The sequence below is a fragment of the Amyelois transitella genome, chromosome 3 (assembly GCF_032362555.1).
Source record: "Amyelois transitella isolate CPQ chromosome 3, ilAmyTran1.1, whole genome shotgun sequence".
NCBI classification, from domain to species: Eukaryota; Metazoa; Arthropoda; class Insecta; order Lepidoptera; family Pyralidae; genus Amyelois; species Amyelois transitella.
This window is the reverse complement of record NC_083506.1, coordinates 13,737,387-13,750,184: the sequence shown is the minus strand read 5'-3', so window position 1 is coordinate 13,750,184 and position 12,798 is coordinate 13,737,387. Positions and strand designations below refer to the sequence as shown.

Sequence of the window (12,798 nt, the reverse complement as noted above, 5' to 3'; positions counted from 1 at the left end):
CTTTGGCTTGAACCGTTTGCTGCACAAGCGGGCCGCTACTAATTACTTTTAAAAAAATACTACATAGCTACATTAATTCCCATCAAGCTGAAAATGAGTATAATTATTTAAAACACAATCAAAAGCATTATTTCAAAATTCCCCATGATTCCGGTTTAAGGAAAAAAATTTACTCACGGTCAAAGGTAAAAAATGGGTGTATCGCAATTTTCTTTAAAACGGTAAGTTTTTCAAATCGGAAGATTACCTCAGACATAAATTGTAGATCATAAAGTTATCTATAAAAAAGGTATCAATATTTTTTTTCAACAAAGCTACCGTTTCTGTGATATAACGATGCAAAAAGTTGCAAGCGTCATAATATGCATCCGTTTCCTTGCCACCTCTGAGGTAGTGTACTATTAGCGCGTTTTTTTTTCATTTTTATTATTAAACTTGAAAAAGTCTGAAAAAGGTTAGAATAAACACGTGTTTTCACTACGCAGTGGCACTCAAGACTAACTTTCGTATTTATTATTTAAAAAAAAAATAGAATAACCCTAAGTGAAGAAAATCATCTTAGGACAATAATAAGAGGTTACAATTATCAAATTCAATGCAATAATCAAATTAAAACTAAAGCTACTTATAAAAAGAAAGAAAAAAGATGACTAAAAACTAAAATTTAATTTATAAATTGTACAGTCCCTGCATAGCATCAACATGCGGGAATGTGCCCAGAAGGCTGGCAGCATTGCCAATTCGAATGGCAAAGCTGATTCTCTGAGCCAGATAATTTCCAGCCCTCCGGTCAAGAGATACCTCAATTAGCTTTTTCGACAATTGTCGGAAAAGCTGATGGGCAGATAGGCCCCCCGGTCCCAGAGTTTCTACCCCAAAAGGTTCAAAAGTATAGATATTACCGATAACTACATACATACATACATACATAAAATCACGCCTCTTTCCCGGAGGGGTAGGCAGAGACTACCTCTTTCCACTTGCCACGATCCCTGCATACTTCCTTTGCTTCATCTACATTCATAACTCTCTTCATGCAAGCTCGGCGGTTTCGGGTACTTTTGACCTGACCCTTTACCAGGACGTCCTTAATTTGATCAAGATATGTTCGTCTAGGTCTTCCCACCCCGACCTTTCCCTCCACACTCTCCATGTATATCTGCTTAGTCAACCTGTTTTCATTCATCCTCTCCACATGACCGAACCATCTCAACATACCCTTTTCTATTCCTGTAACTACATCTTCTTTCACATCACAACATTCCCTTATCACACTGTTCCTTATCCGGTCACTCAATTTCACACCCAACATACTCCTTAACGCTCTCATTTCCACTGCATTTATTCTGCTTTCGTGCTTCTTTTGCCATACCCAACTTTCACTCCCATACATTAATGTCGGGACCAACACGCCCCTGTGCACAGCCAGTCGAGCCTTTTTGGATAGTTTCTGACTGCTCATAAAGGCATGCAAAGCTCCATTCACCATGTTCCCCGCGTTCACTCTCCTTTCAATATCACTATCACACTTGCCATCTGATGTAAACTATGATCCCGATAACTACATATTTGCGCCTTTTGAGGTTTTTTGCCTCATTTGAAGCAGAACGGCCTTAGATTTAGTAACCTGAAGATGAGACGGCGCAAGTGTGTCGACACAAGTAGCATCCCACACCAAAGGCCGCCCCAATCTCCAGGGTACCAAAGTCATACCATCCGGTCTCTTGGCATCATCCCGAGCCAGACCGTTTGGTTCTAGGAGGATTATATCATTTAGGGTGGCATGGCGCCCTAAACGGCCGGCACTCCTAGGGCATGAGAGGCCGTGGTGTCCATAGCCGACAACGGTATCCCCGCAAGGACAACTTTTATCTATACTAATATTATAAAGCTGAAGAGTTTGTTTTGTTTGTTTGTTTGTTTGTTTAAACGCGCTAATCATAGAAACTACTGAACCGATTTGAATAATTCTTTCACTGTTAGATAGTCTATTTATCGAGGAAGGCTATAGGCTACATTTTATCCCGGATTTCTTACGGAAAACGTCAACAATGCAGGTGAAAGTTGAATGAGTCGGCCATCTGCGAGCTTTCTACGCGAACGCTGCGCAAACCAACAAAGATATAGTAAAACAATGTACTAAAGATGTGAAGTACTCATTTTTTGCCACAAAAATGTCCGCGAGAGCATATATCTATCTCTTAAGGTTTACTTACAATAACCACTTTTATGTTCATTTTTTAAGATTATTTTTTCATTATAAACATAAGTTATTTTGAAACCAATTTTCTTTAATTCAGTATTAATCCTTATCCAAATAAATATGTTTATTACTTTCGGCTTTTCATGTAGACTAAAATTGCCATTTACAGTATATAAATCAAACGAATAGGTTTTGAGATATAGTCGTTATAAGCAATTTGCAGCGAAACATTTAATACGGCGAACCAGCGTTCTTTCTAAAACGCGTGACCGCCTGACTATAATTGATAAAGCCGAGGAGGATGTTTGCAAAAATAAATATGATGCCCAAAATAACTATTCCACGTGGACGAAGTCGCGGGCACAGCTAGTTATCAAATAAGTTAACTCTTGCTATCCCTTTTCACCGTACAGGTATTGCCTCCAATTCTTTCGCCGTTATGGCTGTTAGGCTCTGGAATTCACTTCCCGAGACCATCAGGACATCCCCAAGTCGTTCTAGTTTCAAATCGCGGGTATACGGGTTTTTCTTGAGTCGCGAGGGTATTTAATATCGCCTTTTCACTCATTTCGGTAATCGCTGCACCTATTTATTTATGTATATTGTTTATCTATTGTGGTTTTTATGTATGTATATTATAATTATTTTATTTTATATTTTGTGTAGGTATAAATATATTTATTTAGTTTAACCCCACATGAAGTTCTCTGTAAGACCCAATGGTTGACTGGTAGATAATGCTTCTAGCATTAAGTCCGCCAATTGTGCTATACATTTGTATCTTGTGCAATGAAGTTTAAATAAATAAATAATGCAAAAAATATGTATGTATTACGTAGAAAACAACACCACTTTTACGTGCATTTGGAAATTTATATGTAGCTAAAAGTCCACATCAAACTACCTACTTTAAAAAAATTAAAGTCTAAAATTTTCTCTATCGTGACTTGTGGCAGTTAAAAATAAAATAATTTGAAACATTTGCCCGTTCACTCCACTTTGCTCATAGCAATAAGGCGGAGTACATCAAAAAGTAGTCTGAGGCACACAGGAGAGATGTTGAACCAACTGCCAATGACAATACCGTAATTTCTTATTATACCACATACTCGACTGCATTCAATGATATGTGATATATATTATTATGATATAATATCTTACAAGCATACTGTAGGAAAAAGTCTGAACGAAATGCAGGATAATATTGTTTTAGTTTCATCATATACTTTCGTCGTGTTCTTTTATTGTGGGCTCGTCACAATGCGGCCGTCGTATCACACACGTTGCGCGCCCTCGCTGGCTCGTATATATAGCTAACATCGCTGACGAGCTGATGAACATGATCCATCGTCACCAGCACGCGGACCGCGCGGTGCACGGCCGCGATCCATTGCGCTGTGCAACGTGGTTTTTAAATCCTTCATGAATATGAAATGAAGTCCTTGCGCGAGATGGAGAGGTTTATTATAGCGGAATTGTCGGAGTTTTATTAGTCCATTTGTCTTTGGTAGCGGAGTTAATACAGCGGCCGGCGAGCTCGTAAACCGACGGACCAACTATCATAAACATAAACCATTTTATAACAGAGTGAGTAAGCAACATTAAACATTTCTAATACTGGTTTATTTACATTTGAGATAGCAAATAGCAAAGTATGTAGTACATACATACATATATCTCGACTTTATCCCTTACGCGCTTGACAGAAGTAATTGTACCAAAAAAAGACCAAGGGCTTAGTTTTAGAATTGAGATTTACGTAGCAATGAATTAACCTTGATATATTGTTGGTAGAACTTTTGAGTCAAATTATTGCTTTGGCACCAACAAACAGAAAATATTTGGCATTCTATAGTACAAAGTAGGTAAATAGTAATATCCCGGCTGTCTCCCGCAGACAGCACGACATCGCATTGTGCTCCGGCCAGCGGATATTGCAATCTGTGAACGCGCCTCTGACGAGCGATTGTCTGGGCGCTTCATTCTCGCCCGGATCAGCGAGTGGATTCTAAACTAATGAGAGTTTATACTTTCTAATGTAAAGGCTCCGTGAAGAGACGTTGCAAGAAAAATAAATTTAGTTTTTCTAAAGTTGTAAGCTTATTATTCTCTCACTTTTATCTTTTTTTGATATCATTACCAAATCTAATTGCAACTTTTTTTTTCACGAATTAATTCGGAATTTTAGGTATTTTAGGAATGGCAAGCGTTTTATCTTTCTTATTTATTTTTAATGATTTTGATGATTCCATATGAAAAGTGTACAATTTTTATCTTAGTCAAAATCTAATCATAGCACAAAATGGTAGGAGAGCAGAAGACCAAATGCCATTAAGCCCAAGCCAAGTTCAGAAAGTCGTTTCGTGATCAGAGACCGCCGGTCGCGGCCAATCTCCGTGATAATGGCGGCGGATATTGGCAGACGACGGCTTTGTGTCGCCCGGCACGGCGGAGGATTTATAGTGATCGGAATTGATTTGATGTCGCATTCACATCATTCATTCGCTTGTTTGAATGCTATGCATGAAAAGGTAGCTTTTAGTAATTGTATAACATAGCAATCATAATTTCCAAAAATGTTGTATTGTTTTAATTACGATGGAACAGTATAATAAAGCGTTGGACAAGCTTATAAGCTTATGTTTATAGATTACTTTATGAAGAAAAATTTAAATTACGTCCGAGGTTACATTGAAAGATACTCATAAACGCTTAAAAGCTGCTATAACAGGACGTCATTACTTCTAGTTTCGTTGCATCAAGTTCCGTCGAGTGCAACGTTACTGAAACGTTATTCCATCGGAAGGGCAATTCTTCATTCAAGAAATTCTTATAAATATCAAGAGACGTACCTTGCGAGTGAGCGAGCAAGTTGGGCCTGGGCGGCGGCGCGGCGAGGTCGAGCGGCTCGGCGCGCCCGAACGTGCGCAGGTGCAGCGCGCAGCCCGCGCCGGCCGCCGCGCCCGCGCCGCCGCCGCCGCTCGTCATGCTGAACGTCGCGTACGGACTTATCTCGTGCATGTCGCCTGTGGATGTAATGAGTCTGGTGATGGTTTGATCCATGAGTTGTCATGGTAATCAGGTTAATATATCCTTAAGAAGTAATACAACATGTAACTTACCTAAATTTAGCTTAGCTTTTTTACACCTGCAAATTATCGATTATAGCAAATCTTACGGGGCCTTTTTTTCCCTAGTTTAACAGTATCAAATTGCTTCTCAGTACACCCTTAAACATTTATCACGTAATCGTATACCTGATGGGAAGGACAAAGCCAAGATACGCAAAAAGACTGAAAGACCACATTCAGCTGAATCTCTTAAGTTCTCAGTACATACATACATGCATCTGTTTAAGAAAAAAGTAAAGAGTTGACACATTTTCTTATATCACTAATGGATGTTGATTTAACAATAGAAAGGTAATGGAGAATTACTATCAGGTGGCGAGAGATTTTTGCCGTTTCTCTTTCCTGGTTCTGTGCTGTAAAGCTGCGGATGCGCAGGCGCAGGCGCTGGAGAACATGCGCGGTGAAGACACCAGCCCTCTTGCCGACGGCGTGCCCATGCTACGCCCACTAAACACAAACAATAACTTAAGAAAAGACTTGAGATCATGTCTAGCTATGATATAGTTGATATTGAGAGGCGGTTGCTAAGTTTTTTGCAAATCTCACGGGATCTAGAGTATTTACCGGGATGAAAGGTACAATTCTTCTCCAGACTCTTTATTATATATAGGAGAAATATAAAGAAAGTTAGTTCAGTAGCGCAAACAAACAAACTTATTTTCGCATTTATAATATTAGTTGGGATACTTCAGATGCCAATCCAAAAAGTAGAACTTGAAGTTCGAGCATACTGACCAGCAAGCGCGGCGAGCAGCGCGGCGAGCGCGGCGGCCAGTAGGAGCGGCGTGAGCGGCGCTCGCCACGCCCCGCCCCCCGCCGCCCCGCCCGCACCACCCCCCTCTGACATCTGACTGCGGGCCTCTACTGGCACCAGTAATGGCTCGCCGATGCGTTCTACGGTCAGTATTCCAATTTAATTGAGTAAGGTTGAAGATATTGATTGGTCACAAAATAATAATATAATGACATTTCATAAAAATTAGACTAGACACTGTATTCATGATCTATTAACATGCTACTTTACATTATATTTAAACGACGAGGCTCTATAAGTTTGGATAAATGCAAATAGTTTGCCGACCTCCTGCGTGTGAGAGCGTGGGCGCGCGGTAGAGCGCGGGCGAGTCGCCGGCCGCGCCGTGCGCCGCCACGCGGATCTCGTACCACGTGCCCGGCGACAGCCCACTCGCCTGACATATATCATTTATTATAATATTCATGACATGTTAGAGTATAATAAACGATGATAATTACAGCGATTAACAAAAATTAGGAAAAGAGTGCGGAGGGAATGGTCGGAGTTTTTCATCTTTGTGTATTTAATTTGGAATTTAATACCTAACCTAACCTAACCACATTTGTGATGAAAGTGTCAGTACAACAAAACGCCAATTTCATATGTAAAAACCATAATTTTGCAAATAGTGACATGCAAGTATAGCCAAATAAATTATCAAATCTTCAGTCTGTTCATTTGTTATATTCCAGAAAAGAAATAACTATATATTGTTAATAATTTTTACCTCCGCGCTCTCCCCGTCGGCGACGAGCGCCTGCCAGCCGCCGGCGGCGCGCTCGGGCCGCAGCGCCGCGCTCCAGCCGCCGGCGGGGCACCGGCCGCGCCACGTCAGCAAGTTCAGCCGCAACGTGCTGCTGTTCGCCCAAATGAACTCCTTGCCAAGTGGCGGCTTCATTTCTGCATTACAATTTATTGGGCTGTTTTGCGTGTATAGATAATAGAGGTTTATTACTTAAATACACAAAATCAAAAAAATAGATGCTTGATTGGTTGATCTGTAATCTAAGAGAATATTGCAACTTCTGTACACGATTTACGCAAAATGTCAGCAATTAGGCAGTCGGAATCTAAATTCGAAATCTCTCTTCTTTGCGTATTTTCAGTTGCATAAATCAACATTGTGCTTAATGTCTACTTTAAAAATCTAAACTCGGTCAGGGGAATATCCATTCAGTAATAAGATACTAGAATTTTTATATAAGGTCCGTTTTTGTCCTGTTAACACGGTATGTATGTCCTGTACCCTGAATTTAGGGTGTGGGCGAAACCCTAAACGGTACTTACTGTCCCCTTCGGTTCTCGCGCGGAGCGGCGGAGACAACGGCGAGGTACCAATCGCGTTTTGCGCGCGCATCGTGACCCGGTACGGAGCCCCGCACGAGAGGTGGCGCAGCGTGGCAGCGGTGTCGCCGGCGGGCACCTGCAGCGACCCCGCCGGCGACGAGTCCAACGCACTTTCGCGACGCCACCATATGCTGTAGCCTATCGAGAAACGTACAAGTATACTTAAGGTAACTTTGTATCATAATTAGCACCTACGAATTGAATTTTTTTGTGTATTACCGAGTATAGGAGCACCACCGTCTTCTGGCGCGTCCCAGATGATATGCAATGTAGTCGTGTCAGCGCGTAGGAGACGCGGCGCGGGCGCAGCTGGGGGTCGGCGGACTATCACAGAGAATATCACCGCGTCCGAACCGCCGCCGTTACGCACTGAGCATGTGTAGTTCCCAGCCGATGAAGATTCCACTTCTAAGGAAATAAATTACTTTTAAAAGAGCGTCAAAGAAAAGTATACTTTATCCTTTGTGTACATTATTTTTATTTACTTTGTTTGTTCTATTTAAAGGAATGCTTACTATGTATGATGAGATCCCCGCTATCAGACAGAGTATGCGCATCGGGAAGAGGTGACCAATTATAACGTAACGGCGGTGCCCCGACCGATGTACAGCGGAGACGTAGACGCATGCCTCGCGAGGCGTGTACGACGCGGCTGAACGACGAGATGCGCGCCGAGAGCGGCTGCGCGGGCGCCGCGGTTACTGGCCTCGTCGGGGCGCCCGCACCAGCGGAAGTAGACGCGCGTACCCAGAATTCATACACGGTGCGCTCGCGCAACCCCGCGACGTCACGAGATACTTCATCATCGTCTGTATCCGAAGCGCCGGCTTCTACCCGTTGCGACCATTCGCCACCGACTCTAAATAAATATAATAGTAAGAGGTATGCTTTTTCACGTATTAACATTTACTAATTAGGTTGACAAATTAAACAATAATTAATTTTATATTTACTGGTATAGATTATTACTTGTTTTATTATTTTCATAAATCTATACCTACTTATAGGTAATAAATCTGTAGAGAGGTCAATTCTGTACATGGAATATATTTTCAAAATAACTATCAGGGGGTGATTAGTGATCGATACTGATGCCAAAAATGCAATCAGTAAAATTTTTGTCTGTCTGTCTGTCTGTCTGTCTGTCTGTCTGTATGTTCTTTATAGAAACAAAAACTACTTGACGGATTTTAACGAAACTTGGTACAGTTATTCTTTATACTCCTGAGCAGGTTATAGTATACTTTTCATTACGTTACAATCACTAGGAGAAGAGCAGTGAAAGGAAATGTTGGGAAAACGGGAGAAGTTACTTGATTTTTTAAGCTTCCGTCGCGTGTGCAGCCTTAATGGTTAAAGATACAGCAAAACCGTGTATAACGGAAATATACTACATAAAATTATTAAAAAAATATCCCAAGAAAGCATAAGTCTATCTTTTATGGTTGACTCACAATAACACATGTAATTCCTAATAGATAGATAGATAGATAGATAGATAAAAGCTTTATTCACCATCACAATACATTAGTTGGACACATACATAATTAACAGTAATAAACAATGTGAATGTGCAATGTGCATGAATGTACCACAAACAATGATGGACAGTGAAAAGGTCCTGACTCAGCATAATGTCGCAGGTGTAGGCACCGCGACGCTGATGATTCTGCCAGAACCTTAGATGTGCTCAGCGAAGCCACACGAAGAGGAGATAAATGTACCAGTTATAGGGCGAGTGTCCAGTAAAGTTTGTTAATGGCTCAGCAAAAAAGAAATAAATAAGTGCGAATGTAATAAATATTTTCATTTACTGTTGCTTATTACTTAAGTGTTAAAAAAGCGCATGCACGTCACTTTAACAATCAAATGGTTCAATAGCTTAGCAGTTCGGAGATTTCTGATTATATTTCTTTACTCTGATGTTTATAATACCAATAACACTCACACTCATTAATAATTCTTAAAAATTAATACAAGTACCTATTCAATAAAAAAAGAATCATCGAAATCGGTATAGAAACACCAAACTTAGGTATACATGAAATAAAATACCCTAACAAGCCACCGCGCGTAAATACTGAATCATGCTATAAGGATTATTTTTGCGTAACGGTTGCCGCGCTCGACGCGGCTAGCGGCGGCAGGGTAGAAAAGGGGCGGGAGGCGAGTGCAAGCTTCATGACCAAGGCAGCCAGGGGAAGACTTCACGCAGTTCTCTCCTCCAGCCTCCCCCTGAGGACGAAGCTCGGGATCTACCAAACGTACGTCAGATCCCGCCTCACGTACCCGGCGTGGTACGCATTCTGCTCTGAGACCAACAGGAGAAGACTCAGAGCCCAAGAGAACCAAAGTCTCAGAGCAGTCGTCGGAGCCCCGCGCTACGTGAGGAACTCGACGATGCTCAGGGACTTGAAGTGGGAGAACCTAGATATTCGAGAGGGCGGACGCGTCATCACACAGCCACCTGCGCGGCATCGCGCCGCTGCACTCCGCTCCCTCCGGGCCGTCGGGTGAAACCCTCCCCTCGCTGCCTTGCGGCTGACGTCGTCAACCAGTGACGACGCCGCCGCTGATGGGAACTTCCAGTGTATGAAGACGTGAAGACCCAGGCCGTCACGGCCGCCCCATCGACCTGCCTACAGTCGTAGGCAGCGATGATGCCATTGAAGAGGGCAAAAAGCCCTGACCAATCTACTCCGACTCCACTAAGGGAGTATGGGAAGACCCGACGACGGCAAGACAGTATTGCACAGGCGTTTCAACTTTATTTTCATTTCTTTTTCTTTTGTAAGTTGTAGGTACATATTTCTGGTTATAATTCTATTAGAATATTTTTTTTAGTTTAAATAGGCACTTAGATTTATCTATACTAATATTATAAAACTGAAGAGTTTGTTTGTTTTTTTTTAATGTGCTAATCTCAAGAACTACTGGTTCGATTTGAAAGATTATTTTTGTATTGAATAGACCATTTATCAAGGAAGGCTTTAGGCTATATAACGTCTAGATGCAACTATTAAACTATTAGGAGCGAAGAAATAATGGAAAATGTGAAAAAAATCGTGGAAGGAGCATCCTTGAGGGCTTCAATGATGCCTAAAATAACTATTCCACGCGGACGAAGTCGCAGGCACAGCTAGTATTGAAATAAGTCAAGTTGCAAGCTAATTTTAGCTGTTGGTAAAGAGGAAAAAAATAAAAATTTGAATGTTGCGCGTACTTGCCGAGTTCCCTGGTGTACAGCGTGTAGTGCGTGAGGCGGCCGGCTCGCGGCGCGGGGGCCAGCCACGCCACGCGCACCGTGTCCGCGCCCGCCGCCAGCGCGCGCACCGCTGCCGCCGCGCCCGGCACTGCACACATTTCACAGACGTTCTTTCCAGATTTTATAAGTGAATGTCAAATCCCAAGAGATACCCTTAGTAAATATAAACTTTAGCTCTCTCCCTTTCTCTCGCGTTAGTAAAAATTGATGTAGGTCACCATAATGTATAAAATAAAATTACTAGTCCGTAAGTATTAAAGAAGTAGTTCATAGCAAGTTAGGGTTACTGACCATCTTCGCCAGTAGCGCAGTAGACAGGCGCGGCGGGCGGGCCGAGCCCGGCGCGGGCGCGCGCGCGCACCCACAGCGTGTAGTTGGCGGCGGGCCGCAGCCCGGTCAGCGCGGCCTCGCCGCTCGCGCCCGTGCGCGCTGTCATCCACTCGCCCCCGCTGCTGCCGCTCCAACCTGATCACATTTATTCTCTTAAAATCTTAATACTTTTATTTATTTACTACGAGTACTACTACGCCCGCCTTTCCGTCTTTTTTTAAAAGGTCAATTCATTGGCGATTCTTCAAAATTATAAAAGTGTGCCGTTTTTTTTTCTTTATTATAAATAGATAAATTTGTTTGTTAACTTCAAATTACTGTAATTTAATTTAATTATAATTGTTGCTGGCTCTATTCATTGAGTAAACGGATTGTTTGTCTACAAATTTTTATATTCTGATAAATACCCATTTACATAATGGGTATTTATCAGAATATAAAAATTTGTATATATTAAGAAAGACTTACAGAGGTAATTATCAAGGTTGTTTTCGCATTTATATTTTACACTAAGAAAACTTTATTTTAATTAATTATACTTAAAAAAAAGTAGCCTTTGTTTTTTCTCTACACAAATATAATCAGAAAGTTTCAAACTGCTTAGCTTTCTGCAGTTATACGTGTTATTGTGAGGCAACCATAAAAGATAGACATGCTGAAGTGGGATGTTTTTTAATTTAATTTCAACAAGAACATTTGCGTCATACATAATTTAGGTGTAGTTTTAACTTTTTGTAAAAGCAAAGTTACCATTCGCGGAATATATCGGTGCGTAGTGCAAATCATATCCAAGCATAGCATGGGCGTGCTGCGCAGGCGGCGGCGCCCAGCGCACGCGCAGGGAACGGGATGATATCGCCTCACATACTACGGAGCTCGGTGACTCCTCCGGTACTGTCACGAGAGAATAATTAATTGAAACAACTTCCAAAACGAAATTTTTGAGAAATGTTGCCAGTTTGTTTTTAGTAATCACCTCCATCAGCCGTTGTAGCGTATACTGCTGGTGAGTGCGGCGACGCTCCGGCGCGGTTGTACGCTCTCAGCGTTAATGCGTACCGAGCGAATGCCCGCAATCCTGTCACCGTGAACTCCGTGCTGCCCCAGCCGTGGCACATCGCCATACCCTTGCGACTCATACCATCTTCAACGACTGACCGATCTCCTTCGCGACTGAGTTCCCGCCAAGATATCACATAGCCCAACAACTCGCCATTCCAATTTTCTTGTGGTGGAGCCTACCAAAAACAAATAACCGTTATAATTATTGTACAAGAAGAGGTGGTGACCTATTTCAGGATTTGAAGATTTGGATACATACCGACCATGATATGTGTAATTCTCCAGAACTGGCTGGTCTCACACGCACGTTCTGCGGCGGAACTAATGGAGCTGTATAAGGAAATAGTTCATATAATGAAGATCATACTACTAAGTTAGAGATGTAATGTCTACTTTGATCATTGGTTCATCATATCATTCATATATTAACGAATAATTATTATTGCAAAAAAATAAAATACCTTCATCAAGCGTTGTAAAAAGCAGTGGGTCAGAGGCGGGAGACTGGCCCACATGGTTGGTGGCGGCGAGTCGCAGCGAGTACGCGGCGGCCGGCCGCAGCGACTCCACGCGCGCCGCGAGGGTCTGCGGGGCTGAATCGTGTGGCCTGCTGGTAGACAATGATTCTTTAAAAACCGCTTAAAAGTGACTAATAAGAGGCAAA

At 42.1% G+C, this 12,798-nt stretch overlaps 1 protein-coding gene across 1 annotated transcript in view; it reads right to left on the bottom strand.

Annotated features, from left to right (window-relative positions):
* LOC106136726 (cell adhesion molecule Dscam2-like) overlaps positions 1–12,798 on the bottom strand; it is a 31,051-nt gene that overhangs the window by 4,452 nt on the left and 13,801 nt on the right. The window contains exons 20-32 of the mRNA XM_060949103.1: positions 12,596–12,741; positions 12,394–12,464; positions 12,049–12,310; positions 11,823–11,966; positions 11,034–11,207; positions 10,701–10,830; positions 8,203–8,336; positions 7,697–7,885; positions 7,418–7,615; positions 6,858–7,030; positions 6,416–6,524; positions 6,070–6,228; positions 5,056–5,229 (exon numbers count right to left, since the gene is read on the bottom strand). Of these exons, the coding sequence (XP_060805086.1) occupies positions 5,056–5,229; positions 6,070–6,228; positions 6,416–6,524; positions 6,858–7,030; positions 7,418–7,615; positions 7,697–7,885; positions 8,203–8,336; positions 10,701–10,830; positions 11,034–11,207; positions 11,823–11,966; positions 12,049–12,310; positions 12,394–12,464; positions 12,596–12,741 (2,063 nt within the window). The remainder of the gene's footprint in view (positions 1–5,055; positions 5,230–6,069; positions 6,229–6,415; positions 6,525–6,857; positions 7,031–7,417; positions 7,616–7,696; positions 7,886–8,202; positions 8,337–10,700; positions 10,831–11,033; positions 11,208–11,822; positions 11,967–12,048; positions 12,311–12,393; positions 12,465–12,595; positions 12,742–12,798) is intronic.